The 16396-nt window shown below is 40.8% G+C and overlaps 1 gene segment (V, D, J or C); it reads left to right on the forward strand.

The window, feature by feature from the left end:
• The first annotated feature begins 1096 nt into the window (after window positions 1-1096).
• Window positions 1097-1743, forward strand: LOC129691842 (immunoglobulin kappa variable 4-1-like). The segment is given in 2 exon segments: window positions 1097-1145; window positions 1328-1743. Coding segments are annotated over 2 exon segments (465 nt in total).
• The last annotated feature ends 14653 nt before the right edge of the window (window positions 1744-16396 follow it).

Here is a 16396-nt window from a genome sequence, read left to right on the forward strand (position 1 = left end):
AGCAAGCCCTGAGGAGGAATCCATAAGCAGCACTCCTCCATGGCCTCTGCTCAGCTTCTGCCTCTGGGGTTCCTTCTCTGTTTGAATCCTAGCCCTGACTTCCCTCAGTGGTGGACTGTTACCTGGAAGTGTAAGAAGCATACATTTCCCCATACTTTTAAGTTGCTTTTTGTCATGATGTTTTATCATAGCAATAGTAATCCTAAAGAAGACAAACTCTTTACCCTCCTTTTTCTCTCTGTTCCATGTATCATTTACCACAGGTTTCCTTCCCTCACTGTTTCCCCTTCTATACTCCCACTACAATTGTGTTCATGTTAATATAATTATGTTCAAAATATAGGATACATAAATGAGAGGCTACATGAAATATGTTGTTATTAAACCATATGTCCACCTCTGCCTCTCTCTCATGGATCACAAACCACTCTGAATTCTCCCTATCTGCTCTCAAATGTAGAGACCTGGAAACCTCACTCTGTATTTTCTACAAGAGAAACAAATGCTCTTAATTACTGATCTGGCACTCTACTCTAAAGCTTTCTGTTTTAATGTTTATCCTTCCTTATCTTCTCCAATACTTCTCTTCTCTTCACATTTCCCTTCCCTCCCCAATCCAGATTTCTCTTCTCTCCACCCTCTTCTTTCCTTCCTTTCTCTCACCACCTCTTCTCCTTTCTTCTGTTTTTTTTTTTTTTTCTGCTTTTCTTGATCTGGATGTTTATTGTTTTCTCAGGAGTGTGATCAAAGGTTTTTCTAGTATTAGTCCTGTAAAATTAATTTGCTATAAAGGGTTTTGATTTTTTTATGAAAATCTCTCATGAGCACATCTCTATATTTTTGGTTTGAGAGCTCGAAGTTGGTCCTTGAGCTTCTATGTAGACTTTTTACCCCAGTGGTTGCTTACTTGCTTTGATGATATTTTTGGCCATAGATTTAACCTGGATTGTCTCACACTACAGTACCCAGGCTATTTACTTTCTCATTTGATGACTACTTTACATAGGTCCCTAAAAGACAGCCCAGCTGCCCATCATTTATAACCTGGGCCTTTGCAGTGAGAATTGAAAAGCATCAGAGAAGCAGGAGCACCAAGATGGAATCACAGCCCCAGGTCTTCATATTCCTGCTCCTCTGGATGTCTGGTGAGACATTAATGAGTATCAGAATGTTATCAAAATAGTTCATTTGTAGAGAAATATCTATTTACCATAGGGATCCAATAGTATGCAGGCAATGCCATTAGGGAAGGCATTTGATCCCAAAATTTGTATCAGGAACTCCTTGTGTGTATATGTGTATTCTCACTGTCTATTTCTGATTGCAGCTGCCCAGGGGAACATTGTGATGACCCAGTCTCCCAAAGTCATGTCTACATCTGTAGGGGACAGGATCACCCTAATCTGCAAGTCCAGTCAGAATGTGGATAACTATGTAGCTTGGTACCAACAGAAATCAGTGCAGCCTCCTAAATTGCTAATCTCTTATGCATCCAATCAACACACTGGGGTCCCTGATTGCTTCACAGGCAGTGGATCTGGGACAGATTTCACTCTCAGCATCAGCAGTGTGCAGGCTGAAGACCTGGCAGTTTACTACTGTCAGCAGCATTATGACTATCCTCCCACAGTGCTTCAGCCTCCAACACAAACATCCTTGAGAGTCTCACCACCTGCCTGCAGCACACACTGCCCTTGGCCTGCACACATCCCCTTCTGCCTGAAATCTGTTATGCACGACTGATTGATTCATCCTTCAGTAGAAAGTTAATAAAGTGATGGCCTCCATTCTTCCATAGTGTTTGCAGCTCAGGTGCTTATTGATAAAAAGTGAGAAGCTAACTGAAGGGATTTAGAAGTTATGGTGTTGCACTGATTGGATACAGTACAAGGAGGAAGCAACAATGAAAGTTTACAGTGTCATATGTTTAGATATGTCCATGTTAAGCCTTTAGGCTATAATGTATCTGTATAAAATTTGATAGAATTTCAAATCACTTACAAAGAATACAGAATCATGAGATTATTAGTTTAGATTAAGAATCCTCAAGCAATTGGTAATTGACCTGGGCAGTGGTCATCTTGCATTCAATTCCTTCAGAGTTGTCCAAAGATTTATTATTCAAGCTGTAAAGATTAAATCCCTTTAAGAACTGTCAGCATTCATTCAGTATAATGCTTAGAGTATTTGTGCTAATTAGTCTTTGTAAATATTTGAACACATTTGCTGGTTTATGGGATCTTGGAGGCTTTTATAGATTTAAATACATGTACATACATAAGGCCTTAAAATTAAAAAACAAACAAACAAACAGGGTGCACTTTGAGAGATAAATAGAACCAATGCTCTCTCTGAGGCCCTCAAGAAAGCACAAAGAGAGTACATGTGTATTTGTTCTGTGTTGTTGTCCAAGGTATTTTTGGCAAGGTCCAGTCTGAACATGGAGCCTGAACTTTGAAGGGGTCAAGGTTTCAGTCCTTGGGAAGTGGACTTTTTCCTCTGAAGGGCAGTTGTGACTGACTTTTCCTGTATTTTCTTTGCCAACCATGTCTGATTTAGCTCTCTTCTCACATGGATCCAAAACCTCCATTCAATATTATAGTAGATACTATATTTATTAATAAACTTCCTTGACATAGGCATTTATTTATGGAAGCCTTCCTGTTCCCAACTTTCCCTTTTGTCTTCTTAATTCTTCCTCCTGTGCTTCTTCCTTATGACATTTCATCATTCCTTATTCTTACAACTGCAGGTTCATGTCATTGTGGAATGTTTTTTTTTTTTTTTCCTGTGTCCCTTGTTTTTGATAGATTTGTTGAGTACAATAGTGTTGGTTGGAACCTGTGGTCTCTCAGAGTTTGTAGAATATCCTTACAGGACCTTTGTTTTAAGGGCTTCACTGAGAAATGAAGTGTTCTTTTAATGGTCCTGCTCTATATGTGAATTTGTCTTTTCCCCTTGAATCCTTTAATGACCCTCCCCTCCATATGTTGCATGTTATAATGGCTATGTGTTGTGAAAAATTCTTTTCTGTTTTAGTTTATTTGTTATTCTGTCTGAGTCTTGTATATTGCTTGACAGGAATCTCATTGTTTAGAGTAGAGGAATATTCTTGTATGTTTTTGTTGAAAGTATTTTCTGTGCTCTTGACCTGATTGCTTTCTTTCCTTATCCCCACTATTCATAGGGTTGGTCTTTTGATAGTGTATCAGATTTTATTCATTTTTTGTGTCTGGATATTGTTTTAGACATAGTGGTTTTCTTTGAGAAAATTACTTTATCTACCTTGTTTTCAAGACTTGAAATTCTCTCTTGCTTGTTTTGTATTCTGATAGTGAGTCTTAACTCATTTTTTAAATTTAAATTTATTTTTATAATTATTCACTTTTCATCACAGTTGTAAACCCTTCCCTTGTCTCTTCTTGGTCCCACCCACCCTCTCTCTTTTTCCCTATTGTCCTCTTCTATTTCTCAGAAAGGGGGAGACTTCTACCCCTACCATTTGACCCCAGCCTCTCAAGTGCCATTAAGACTGTCTGCATCTTTTTCTCTGTGGTCTGGCAATGTCCCCTACCAAGGGGAAGTGATCAAAGAGCAGGCTACAGAGTCCATGTCAGAGAAAGCTTCTGCTTTCCTTACTAGGGACCCCACATGGAGACAGAGGTGCCTATAGGCTACTTCTGAGCAGGTGTTCTATGTGCTCTTCATGCATGGTCCTTGGTTGGTGCATCAGTCTCTGTGGCCCCCTTGGACTCAGATTTTTTTCATGTTGTTGTGGAGCTCCTGTCCATTCTGGTTCCTTCAATTCCTCCACTCTTTCCTATGACTTCCTGCCCTCTAACCAAAGTGGCTGTAAGTCTTAGCATATGCTTCAATCCTATGCTGGTTGGAGCCTTTCAGAGGATATTTATGAGAACCTCCCATCCTGTTTCCTGTCTTCAACCATTTCCAGTATCTATTACATTTGCCATCCTGGATGAGAATTTTTTTTGAAGATGCAATCTTTTTTTCCCCATTATATAGTTTTGGCATCTTTGTCAAATATCAGTTGTCTATAGGTGTTTGCATGTATTTCTGGGTCTTTGTTTTGAATTCATTGACCACCAATCTGTTTCTATGTAAGTATGATGCAGTTTTTATTTCTGTTGCTCTACAATGCAGCTTGAGATCAGGGATCGGGATACCTCCAGAAGATCTTTAATTGTAGAGGGTTGTTTAGCTTGTCTGTTTTTTTCCATATAATATTCAGAATTTTTCTTTCAAGGTCTGTAAAGAGTGATGCTGGTAAGTTGTGTTGGTATTGCATTGAATCTGTATAGTGGTTTTGGTAAGATGGTTATTTTCCTATGTTAATCGTACTGAGTCATCAGTATGGTGAATCTTTCCATCTTTTATCTTCTTTATTTTCTTTTCAGAGACTTGAAGTTTTTTTTTCCCCATATAAGTCTTTTACTTGCTTATTTAGGGTTACACCAACATACATTGTATTTTTTGTGGGTATTTTGAAGACTATTGTTTCCGTAGTTTTTTTCTCTGCCCATTTTTCTTTTGTATACAGGAAGGCTACTGATTGTTTTGAACCAATTTTGTGTCCTGCCACTTTTCTGCTTATGTTTATCATCTCTACAGATGATATTTTTTTTGAATTTTATTTTTTTCTTATCAGTTACATTTTATTAACTCTGTATCCCAGCCATGTCCGGTCCCTCATTCCTTCCCAGGCCCTCCCTCCCTCCCTCATCTCCACCATGCCCCTTGCCAAGTCCACTAATAGGGGGAATCTCCTTCCCATTCATCTGATCCTGTTTTATCAGATATCTTCAGTACTGGCTGCAAAGCTCTCCTCTGTGGCCTAACAGGACTGCTCCTATCCTTGGGGGGTGGGGAGGCCAAAGAGCCAGTCATTGAGTTCCTGTTAGAAATAGTCCTTGCTCCCCTCACTATGGGAAACCTACTGGTTACTGAGCTACCACAGGCTACATCAGAGTAGCGGTTCTAGGTTACATTCATACATGGTCCTTGGTTGCATGTCAGTCTCAGAAAAGACCCTGTACCCAGATATATTTTGTCCTTGTGGAGCTCCTATCCTTTCCTCATCAGACTAACTCCCCTTCTTTCTAATGATTCCCTGTACTCTGCCGAAGGTTTGGTCATGAGTCTTTGCTTTGAAAACACTGCTAGTTAGAGTCTTTCAAATGTGCTCAGTAGACTCCTGTCATACATTCAATGCACATCCCATCTGTCTTTCTAAACGAGGATTGATAATCTTACCCCATGTCCGTTCTCTTTATTATCTTTTTTAGGTGTATAGATTTCATTATGTTTATCATATCTTATAGGTCTATATAAGTGAGTATATACCGTGTTTGTCTTTCTCCTTCTGGGATATTTCACTCAGGATGATCTTTTCTAGACCCCACCATTTGCCTGCAAATTTCATGATTTCCTCCTTTTTGATTGCTGAGTAGTATTCCATTGTGTAAAAATACCACAATTTCTGTACCCATTCCTTCGTTGGTGGACATCTGGGTTGTTTCCAGGTTCTTGCTATTACAAATAAAGCTGCTATAAACATGGTTGAGCAAATATCCCTTTTGTGTACTTGAGCAAACTTTGGGTATATACCTAGCAGTGGTATAGCTGGGTCTTAAGGAAGCACTATTCCTAATTGTCTTAGAAAGCACCAGATAGATTTCCAGAGTGGTTGTACCAGTTTACATTTCCACCAGCAGTGGAGGAGGGTACCCCTTTCTCCACAACCTCTCCAGCATGTGTTGTCCCTTGAGTTTTTCATCTTGACCATTCTGATGGGTGTAAGGTGATATCTCAGGGTCATTTTGATTTGCATTTCCCTGATGGCTAATGAGGATGAGCATTTCTTTAAGTGTTTCTCTGCCATTTGATATTCCTCTGTCGAAAATTCTCTGTTTAGCTCTGTTCCCCATTTTTTAATTGGATTACTTGGTTTGCTGCTTTTCAGCTTCTTTAGTTCTTTGTATATACTCGATATTAGTCCTCTGTCAGATAAAGGGTTAGTGAAGATTCTTTCCCAATCTGTAGGCAGTTGTTTTGTTTTGATGACAGTGTCCTTTGCTTTACAGAAGCTTTTCAGTTTCATGAGCTCCCATTAATTGATTGTTGCTCTTAGAGCCTGTGCTGTTGGTGTTCTGTTCAGGAAGTTGTCTCCTGTGCCAATGAGTTCTAGGCTGTTCCCCACTTTTTCTTCTAACAGATTTAGAGTATCTGGTTTTATGTTGAGGTCTTTGATCCACTTGGACTTTAGTTTTGTGCAGGGTGATAAATATAGATCTATTTTCATTTTTCTGCATGTGGACATCCAGTTGGACCAGCACCATTTGTTGAAGATGCTGTCTTTTTTCCATTGAATGGTTTTGGCTTCCTTGTCAAAAATCGAGTATTCATAGGTGTGTGGGTTTATTTCTGGGTCTTCTATGCGGTTCCATTGATCCTCCTTTCTGTTTCTATGCCAATACCATGCAGTTTTTATTACTATTGCTCTGTAGTACAACTTGAGATCGGGGATGGAGATACCTCCAGATGATCTGTTGTTGAACAGGATTGTTTTGGAGATTCTGGGTTTTTTGTTTCTCCATATGAAGCTGAGAATCTTTTTTTCAAGGTCTGTAAAGAATTGGGTTGGTATTTTGATGGGAATTGCATTGAATCTGTATATTGCTTTTGGCAGGATGGTCATTTTCACAATGTTAATCCTACCAATCCATGAGCACGGGAGATCTTTCCATCTTCTGAGATCTTCTTCAATTTCTTTCTTCACAGACTTGAAGTTTTTCTCAAACAGGTCTTTCACTTGCTTGGTTAGTGTCACCCCAAGATACTTTATGTTATTAGTGGCTATTGTGAAGGGTTTTGTTTCCCTAATTTCTTTCTCGGCCATTTTGTCTTTGGTATACATGAGGGCTTCTGATTTTTTTGAGTTGATTTTTTATTCTGCCACTTTGCTGAAGGTGTTTATCAGCTGGAGGAGTTCTCTGGTTGACTTTTTGGGGTCGCTCATATATACTATCATATCATCTGCGAATAGTGACATGTTGACCTCTTCCTTTCCGATTTGTATTCCCTTGATCTCCTTTAGTTGTCTTATTGCTCTGGCTAGGACTTCAAGTACTATGTTGAAGAGGTATGGAGAGAGTGGGCAGCCTTGTATTGTCCCTGATTTCAGTGGGATTGATTTAAGTTTCTCTCCATTGAGTTTCATGTTGGCTATAGGTTTGCTGTATATTGCCTTTACTATGTTTAGATATGTGCCTTGTATTCCTGATCTCTCCAAGACTTTAGACATGAATGGGTGTTGGACTTTGTCAAATGCTTTTTCAGAATCTAAGGAGATGATCATGTGGTTTTTCTCCTTCAGTTTGTTTACGTGGTGGATTACATTGATGGATTTCCGTATGTTGAACCACCTTTGCATGCCTGGAATGAAGCCTACTTGGTCATGGTGGATGATATCTTTGATTTGTTCTTGGATTCGGTTTGCAAGTATTTTATTAAGTATTTTTGCATCAATGTTCATAAGAGAGATAGGTCTAAAGTTCTCTTTTTTTGTTGCGTCTTTGTGTGGTTTAGGTATCAAGGTGACTGTTGATTCATAGAATGAGTTTGGTAATGTACCTTCTGTTTCTATTTTGTGGAATAGTTTGAGGAGAATTGGTGTGAGCACTTCTTTGAAGGTCTGGTAGAATTCCGCGCTGAAACCATCTGGCCCAGGGGTTTTTTTGGAGGGGTGACTGTGAATGACTGCTTCAATTTCCTTGGGGGATATAGGGCTTTTCAGTCTTTCTACCTGTTCTTGACTTAATGTTGGAAGATGGAATCTATCATGAAAATTGTCCATTTCATTTAGGTTTTCAAACTTTGTGGCATATAGGCTTTTGTAGTATGACCTAATGATTGAATTTCCTTTGTGTCTGCAGTTATGTCACCCTTTTCATCTCTGATTTTGTTGATTTGGATAGATTCTCTCTGCTTTTTAGTTAGTTTGGCTAAGGGTTTGTGTATCTTGTTGATTTTCTCAAAGAACCAGCTTTTTGTTTCATTGATTCTTTGAATAGTTTTATTTGTTTCTAATTGATTGATTTCAGCCATGAGTTTGATTATTTTCAGCCTTCTGCTCCTCTTGGGTGTATCTGCTTCTTTTTTTTCTAGGTTTTCCAGTTGGGCCATTAAGTTGTTTGTATGTGATGTTACAAATTTCTTCTTGCAGGCACTTAGTGCTATAAATTTTCCCCTGAGCACTGCTTTCAATGTGTCCCATAAATTTGGGTATGTTGTGCCTTCATTTTCATTGAATTCTAGGAAGTCTTTAATTTCTTTCTTTATTTCTTCCTTAACCCAGCTGTCATTGAGTAACAAGTTGTTCAGTTTCCATGTGCGTGTAGGCTGTTTGTTATTTCTGTTGTTGTTGAGGTCCAGCTTAAGTCCATGGTGGTCAGATAGAATACAAGGGATTATTTCAATCTTTTTGTATCTGTTGAGGCTTTCTTTATGACCAACTATATGGTCTATTTTGGAGAAGGTTCCATGCGGTGCTGAAAAGAAGGTATACTCTTTTGATTTTGGATGAAAAGATCTGTAGACGTCTATTAGGTCCATTTGATTTAGGGTCTCTGTAAGTGTTTTTAATTCCCTATTTGTTTTCTGTCTAGTTGATCTGTCCCTTGGTGAGAGTGGAGTGTTGAAGTCTCCCACTATTAGGGTTTTAGGATCAATGTGTGATTTAAGCTTTAATATTGTTTCATTTATGAATGTAGGTGCTCTTGTATGTGGGGCATAGATATTCCAAATTGTGATGTCCTCTTGGTGGATTTTTCCTTTGATGAGAATATAGTGGCCATCCTTATCTTTTTTGATTAACTTGGGTTGAAATTCTATTTTATTAGATATTAGGATGGCTACTCCCGCTTGTTTTCTGGGACCATTTGCTTGAAAGACATTTTTCCAACCCTTTACTCTGAGGTAGTGTTTATCTTTGTTGCATAGGTGTGTTTCTTGGATGCAACAGAATGATGGACTCTGTTTCCGCAACCATTCTGTTAGTCTGTGTCTTTTAATTGGGGAGTTGAGTCCGTTGATGTTGATAGAAACTAGTGACCAACAATTGTTACTTACTTTAGATGTGGTGTTGGTGGTGTCACTGAGTTTCATTGCTTGTCTTCTTTTGGTGTTTTTGTTGTGTAGTTATCTATTTCCTCTGTTTCCTTCGATGTAGTTGTTTTCTTTGGTTTGGAGTTTCCCTTCTAGTAACTTCTGTAGAGCTGGGTTACTATGTAGATATTGTTTAAATTTGGTTTTGTCTTGGAATATCTTGAATTCTCTGTCTATGTTGATTGAAAGTTTTGCTGGGTATAGTAGTCTGGGTTGGAATCTGTGGTCCCTTAAGGACTGTATGATTTCTGTCCAGACCCTTCTGGCTTTCATAGTTTCTGTTGAGAAATCTGGTGTGATTCTGATAGGTCTACCTTCATATGTTACTTGGCCTTTTTCCCTTGCTGCTTTAAGAATTTTTTCTTTGTTTTGTAGGTTCAGTGTTTTGACTATGATGTGACGTGAAGAATTTCTTTTCTGGTCTAGTCTACTTGGTGTTCTGCAGGCCTCTTGTATGTTTATGGCCATCTCCTTCTTTAAGTTGGGAAAGTTTTCTTCTATAATTTTCTTGAAAATATTTTCTGGACCTTTGAGCCTGATGTCTTCTTTTTCTTCTACTCCTATTATTCTTAGGTTTTGTCTTTTCATGGTGTCCTTGATTGGATGTTTTGTGTTTGGAACTTTTCTGATTTTATTTTTTCTTTGAGAGACGTGTCAATTTCCGCAAGTGTATCTTCGGCTCCTGAGATTCTTTCTTCCATGTCTTGTATTCTGTTGGTGATGCTTACCTTTGTAGTTCCTCATCTTTTCTCTATGTTCTCCAGCTCCTGGTTTTTCTCTACTTGTGTTTTCTTTATTGATTCTAATTCTGTTTTCATGTCTTGCACCATTTCCTTCATCTGTTTGAATGTGGACTCCTGCTTTTCAATGACATCTTCTATTTTTTTGTCCATTTCCTCTCTATGTATCACTAATTGTGCCTCTACTTCTTTGCTATAATTGCCTGTATTTCTATGAGAGCTTTGTTTATTTCTTCTTTATTTGCCTTCATTTGTGTGGACATTTCTTTGAGAGCTTTGTGCATTTCTTCTCTGTTTGCCTCAATTTTCGTGGTCATTTCTCTGAGAGCACGATTTGTTTCCTCTTGGTTAGTCTCGATTTCTTTGGTTATTTCTCTAAGGGCTTTGTTCATTTTATCTCTATGAGCCTCTAATAGCTGGAGAAACATAGTTTTGAGGTCGCTTTCTTGTATATCTAGTGAATTGAAGTGTCCATTTTTTTGTGGGGTTGCTGGTGAGGTCATTATGTCCTGATTTTTGTTGGGAGTGTTCTTATGTCTGCCTCTAGCCATCTGGTTATTTATAATCCTCACTGATTGTTCCTTGAGATTGTAGTTTGGGCTATGGTCCTCTCTTTCTGTTTTCTGGACTGTTTTTTCAGGAAGATGAGAGAGGTTCACTGCTTTGGGAGTGTGCACTGTATTTTTAGTTTTGCCTAAGTAAGGAATGTGATGCTGGCGCTATTCGCGTGTGCTTTTAGCGGGCGCAGTGTGCATGCGCGGATTCTCTGACTATTGCAGTGGCCTGCAAGCCACTATTACGCAGTTCTGACTGAGGTCCAGGGATTGTTTGCCTGGATTACCCTGATGGACCCGCAAGGCAGAGGCTTCAATGTTGGGGTCGCTATCCCAAGAATCCCTATGATGCCCACACTAGGGTTGTGGGTAGCAGGGAACTCGTCTGGTTGCTTCTGTGGAGAGGCCCTGGGTCTGGGGCAAACTCTCCCTAGAAGGTTCACTCACTCTCTTGCAGGACCATTTGGAATGCACAGGGGTTCCCCTTGCTCACTACTCTCTGTTTTGGTCCTGCTTCGGAAGTGCACGGCCAGGCTAACAGTCAGCTCTGTGACACTGTGGCCGCAGGACTCGGTGTCCACCTTTCCTGTGTGCTGCCTCTTTGTCCTTTCCCTCTGCCAGGAGGGGTTATGTTGACTGGTCCCTGGGTGGCGCGGGAAAGAGTTAGGATGAGTGTACTCAATCCCAGATCCCGGGCCCAGATCTCTCTGCCAGAAGTAGCCTAGCATTAGAATCTATGTTTGCTGATCCCAAGAGTGTACCGGGTAGGGTTGAGTGTCCTCAGATCCAGAGCTTGGGTTTCTCTGCTAGGGGCCGCTGGGTGAGTTGGAGAGAGGGTGTTGTGTCCTTGGCAGGCTGCCTCTCTGTCCTTCCCCTCTGACCTTCCCCTCTGCTAGGGCAAGTTTATGGAGGTGCTCACAGGGGAGTGCCAGCAGGGGTTGGGGCTTCTCAGTCGGATCCTGAGCCCTGAGCCAGCGTTTCTCTGCCAGGGGTCGGGGGGGGGGGCGCCGGTGATAGAACTTGCTCCTAGACCTTATTGGGCTGGATCCAGGATAATCTCAGGACGTGTAGAATGACCACAGTCCCAGATCCCGAGCTGTAGTTTGTTTGCTAGGAGCGGCCGGCAGCACTGAAGTTTCAGCATTGTGAAGCCGCTGTGCACCTCTTTTTATCCTTCTGCTCAGGTGTGGCAGGTTTATGGAGGCGTTTGGGGGTGTGCCCGAAAGGATTGGGTTTTCTCAGCCCCAATCTTGTGTTGGGGTACCGACAATGTGGTCTGTGGCAGATTCTGCTGGCCGCCTCCTGCCTCCTCTAAAGAGGGAGTAATGATTTTAAGCTGGGCGCGCAGCTGAGCAGCTGCTCTCCATGCGTGGCGGAAGCTCAATTGTGATGGCGGCAGGTACCCTGGTCTAAGAGACCTTCCAGGGAAAGACTGGGTGACCCGTGACCAGTCTGGCAACTTTGCTTCCCCATGGGGTTTTTTGCGACTGGGACTCCCAGCCTCAGGCACCCTTGTGCCCACCAATCAGCCTGGGAAAGTGATCAGGACAAGCAGGCTTGTGGCACCACCTCGGAGACCCAAAGCCCTCATTAGCTGGGTTCTCTTCCGGGTTCTGGCTGGGCAGCAGAGAGTGGACCCGACTGTTTTCCATGCCATGGGAGCCTCCCCTCACCTGGGAAACATGATTGATCGCTGTTGTTTTAGAGCTCAGAGTTCAGTCTCCTGGTTGCTGCACGGAGTGTGTTGTCCTGCTTCTCAGACGCGGTGTTCTCCCGGTGCTGGCCCCCTCCTACAGATGATATTCTACAGATGAATTCGCTGGTAGAATCTTTGGGTCACTCATGTATACTATGATATCATATGCAAATAGTGGTACTTTGATTTCTTCCTTTTTGATTTGAGTCCCTATGATCTTCTTTAATTGTTTTAAAGCTATAGCAAGGAATTCAAGTACTATGTTGAAGAGATATGATGGTAGTTGGCAGCAGTGCCTTATTTCTGATATCTGTCGGACTGATTTAAGTTTCTCTCCATTTCATTTAATGCTGGGTATAGGCTTGCTATATTTTGCCCTTACTATGTTTCAATGTGGCTTGTATACTTGATCTCTGCCAGACTGTAAATATGAATGGGTGTTGGAATTTTCAAATGATTTTTTTAAATATTCATATTCAATAACCCTTAACTTTTTTTCAGCTGTAGCCCCTTCCCTTATTCCCTCTCAATATCACCCTCCTTCCTTCATCTCCTCCCTGCCCCTCTCAAAGTCCACTGATAGGGGAGGTCCTCCTCCCCTTCCATCTGACTCTAGCTCATCAGGTCTCACCAAGACTGGTTGCAATGTCCTCCTCTGTGGCCTAGCTATGCTGCTCCTCCCACGGGTTTTGGGAAGTCAAAGAGCCTGCCATTGAGTTCATGTCAGAGACAATCCCTGTTCCCCTTACTAGGGAAACCCACTTGGATGCTGAGCTGCCATGGGCTATATCTGAGCAGGGGATCTAGGTTATATCCATGCATGGTCCTTTGTTGGAGAATCAGTCTCAGATAAGTGCCTTTGCCCAGATCTATTTGGTCCTTGTGGAGTTTCTGTGCTCTCCAGGTCTCACTGACTCCCTCTTCTTTCATATGATTCCCTGCACTCTGCCCAAAGTTTGGCCATGAGTCTCAGCATCTGCTTTGATACACTGCTAGGCAGACTCATTCTGAGGCCCATTATGATAGGCTCCTGTCCTGATTCTTGTTTTCTCCTACTTCCAATGTCCATCCCATTTGTCTCTGTAAATAAGGATTGATCACCTTAACCTGGGTCCTCCTTCTTGTTTATCTTCTTTAGGTTTACAGATTGTAGTATGTTTATCCTATCTTATACGTGTAGTATCCACTTATACGTGAGTATATACCATGTGTGTCTTTCTGCTTCTGGGACACCTCACTCTGGATGGTCTTTTCTAGATCCCCCCCATTTGCCTGTAAATTTCATGATTTCCTTGTTTGTAGTTGCTGAGTAGCATTCCATTGTATAAATGTACCACAATTTCTGTATCCATTCCTCCATTGAGGGACATCTGGGTTGTTTCTAGGTTCTGGCTATTAAGAATAAAGCTGCTAGAAACATGGTTGAACAAATGTTCTTGTGTATTTGAGCATATTTTGGATATATACTTAGGAGTGGTATGCTGGATCTTGAGGAAGTAGTATTCCTAACTGTCTAGAATGCACCAGATTGATTTCCAAAGTGGTTGTACCAGTTTACATTCCCACCAGCAATGGAAGAGGGTTCCTCTTTCTCTATAACCTCTCCAGCATGTGTTGTCTGCTTGAGTTTTTGATCTCAGCTATTTTGATGTGCTTAAGGTGAAATCTCAGGGTCATTTTGATTTGTATGTCCCAGATGAGTAAGGATGTTGAGCATTTCTTTAAGTGTTTCTCTGCAATTCTATATTCCTCTACAGAGAATTCTCTTTTTAGCTCCATACCTCATTTTTTAATTGGATTACTTGATTTGTTGCTTCTTAACTTCTTTAGTTCTTAATATATTTTGGATATTAGCCCTCTGTGGAAATATAGGGTTGTTGAAAGTCCTTTCCCAGCCTGTAGGCTGTTGTTTTGTTCTGACCACAGTGTGTTTTGCTTTACACAAAAGCTTTTCAGTTTCATGAGATTCCACTTATTTTTTTAACATTTTTTTATTTTTAAATAATTTTATACATTCATTGTATTCCAGCTGTAGCCCTCTCCCTTTTTCCCTCCCTATCTTCCCCTTCCTCCCTCATCTTCTCCCTGTTCTCTTCCAAGTCCACTGAGAGGGGCTGTCATCTTCTTCTGTCTGGCCCTAGTTTATCAGGTATCTTCAGGATGGTTGCAATGTCCTTATCTGTGGCCTAGCAATGCTGCTCCTCCTTTGGGGAGAGGGGAAACTCATGCATTCATGTCAGAAACAATTCTTGTCCCCCTTACTAGGGAACCCACTTGGATACTGAGCTACTATGGGCTATGTCTGAGCAGGGGTTGTAGGTTATATCCATGCATGGTCCTTGGTTGGATAAACAGTCTCATAGAAGACCCCTGTGCTCAGATATATTTGGACCTTGTGGGGCTCCCTGTCCCCTCTAGGATATACTAATTCCTCCTTCTTTCGTATGATTCCTTACACTCTCCCAAAGGTTTGGTTATGGGTCTCAGCATCTGCTTTGATACAATGCTAGGTAGAGTCTTTCAGGTGCCTTCTGAGGTAGGCTCCTGTCCTGTTACTTGTTTTGTCCTACTTCCAGTGTCCATTTCCTTTGTCTTTCTAAGTGAGGATTGATCCTCTTATTCCCAGGACCTCCCTCTTGCTTAGCTTCTTTAGGTGCACATATTTTAGTATGTTTATCTTATCTAATAGGTCTATATAAGTGAGGATATACCATGTGTTTCTTTCTGCTTTGGCATACCTCACTCAGGATGATTTTTTCTAGATCCCACCATTTGCTTGCAAAATACATTATTTCCTTGTTTTTAACTGCTGTGTACTATTCCATTGTGTAAAAGTACCTCCATTTCTGTATCAATTTCTCCATTGACAGATATTTAGGTTGTTTCTATGTTCTGGCTATTAAGAATAAATTGCTACAAACATGGTTGAGCAAATGTTCCTTGTTGTGTACTTGAACATCTTTTGGATATATGCCTAGGAGTGTTTTACCTGGATCTTGAGGTAGCACTATTTCTAATTGTCTGAGAAAGTGCCAGATTGATTTCCATAGTGGTTGTTCCAGTTGTCATTCCCACCAGCAGTGGAGGAGGGTTCCTCTTTCTCCACAACCTCTCCAGTATGAGTTGTGTCTTCAGTTTTTTATCATAGCCATTCTGATGGGTGTAAGGTGAAATCTTGGGGTCGCAGGGTCATTTTGATTTGCATCTCTCTGATGGCTAGGGATGTTGAACATCTCCTTATGTGTTTCTCTGATGTTGTATATTCTTCTACAGAGTATCCTCTGTTTGCCTCCATACCCCAATTTTAATTGGGTTGCTTGAATTATTGCATTTTAACTTCTTCAGTTCTTTATATATGCTGGATATCAGCCCTCTGTCAGATGTTGGGTGATGAAGATCCTTTCCCAATTTTCTGTTTTCTGTCCTGTTCCCTGTTTTCTCCCTCCTCCAGTGTTTATTCTCTTTGCCTTTCTGAATGAGGCTTGAGCATCTTAGCCAGAGTCCTCCTTCTTGATTAGCTTCCTTAGGTGTACAGATTTAGTATGTAGGCTGTCGTTTTGTTCTAACGACAGTGTCTTTTGCTTTACAGAAGCTTTTCAGTTTTATGAGGTCCCCTTTATTGCTTGTTGCTCTTAGGGCCTATGCTGTTGGTGTTCTGTTCAGAAAGTTGTCTCCTGTGCCAATGAGTTCTAGGGTATTCCCCACTTTTAACCTATTTAGTGTGTCTGGTTTTATGTTGAGGTCTTTGATCTACTTGGACTTTAGTTTTGTACAGGGTGTTAAGTATGGATCTATTTGCATTTTTCTGCATGTAGACATTCAGTTCGACCTGCACCATTTGTTGAAGATGCTGTCTTTTTTTTTCCATCGAATTGTTTTGGCTTCTTTGTCAAAACGTCAAGTATCTGTATGCGTGTTGTTTTATTTCTGGGTCTTCTATTTTTTTCCATAGATCCACCATTCTGTTTCTATGTCAATACCATGTAGTTTTTATTACTTTTGCTCTCTAGTACAGCTTGAGATCAGGGATGGCAATTCCTCCAGATGATATGTTGTATAGGATCATTTTGGAAATTCTATTTTTCTGTCAGAGTCATTGTTTCTTTGTTTAATTTCTGTTTTGTTCACCTGTCCTTTGTTGAGAGTGTGGTGTTGAATTCTACCACTACTAATGTGTGGGGAATCTAAGTTTGGTTTCAGTTTTCTTAATGTTTCTTTTACAA

The sequence above is a fragment of the Psammomys obesus genome, unplaced genomic scaffold (assembly GCF_907164565.1).
Source record: "Psammomys obesus unplaced genomic scaffold, mPsaObe1.curated_primary_1811, whole genome shotgun sequence".
Lineage (NCBI taxonomy): Eukaryota > Metazoa > Chordata > Mammalia > Rodentia > Muridae > Psammomys > Psammomys obesus.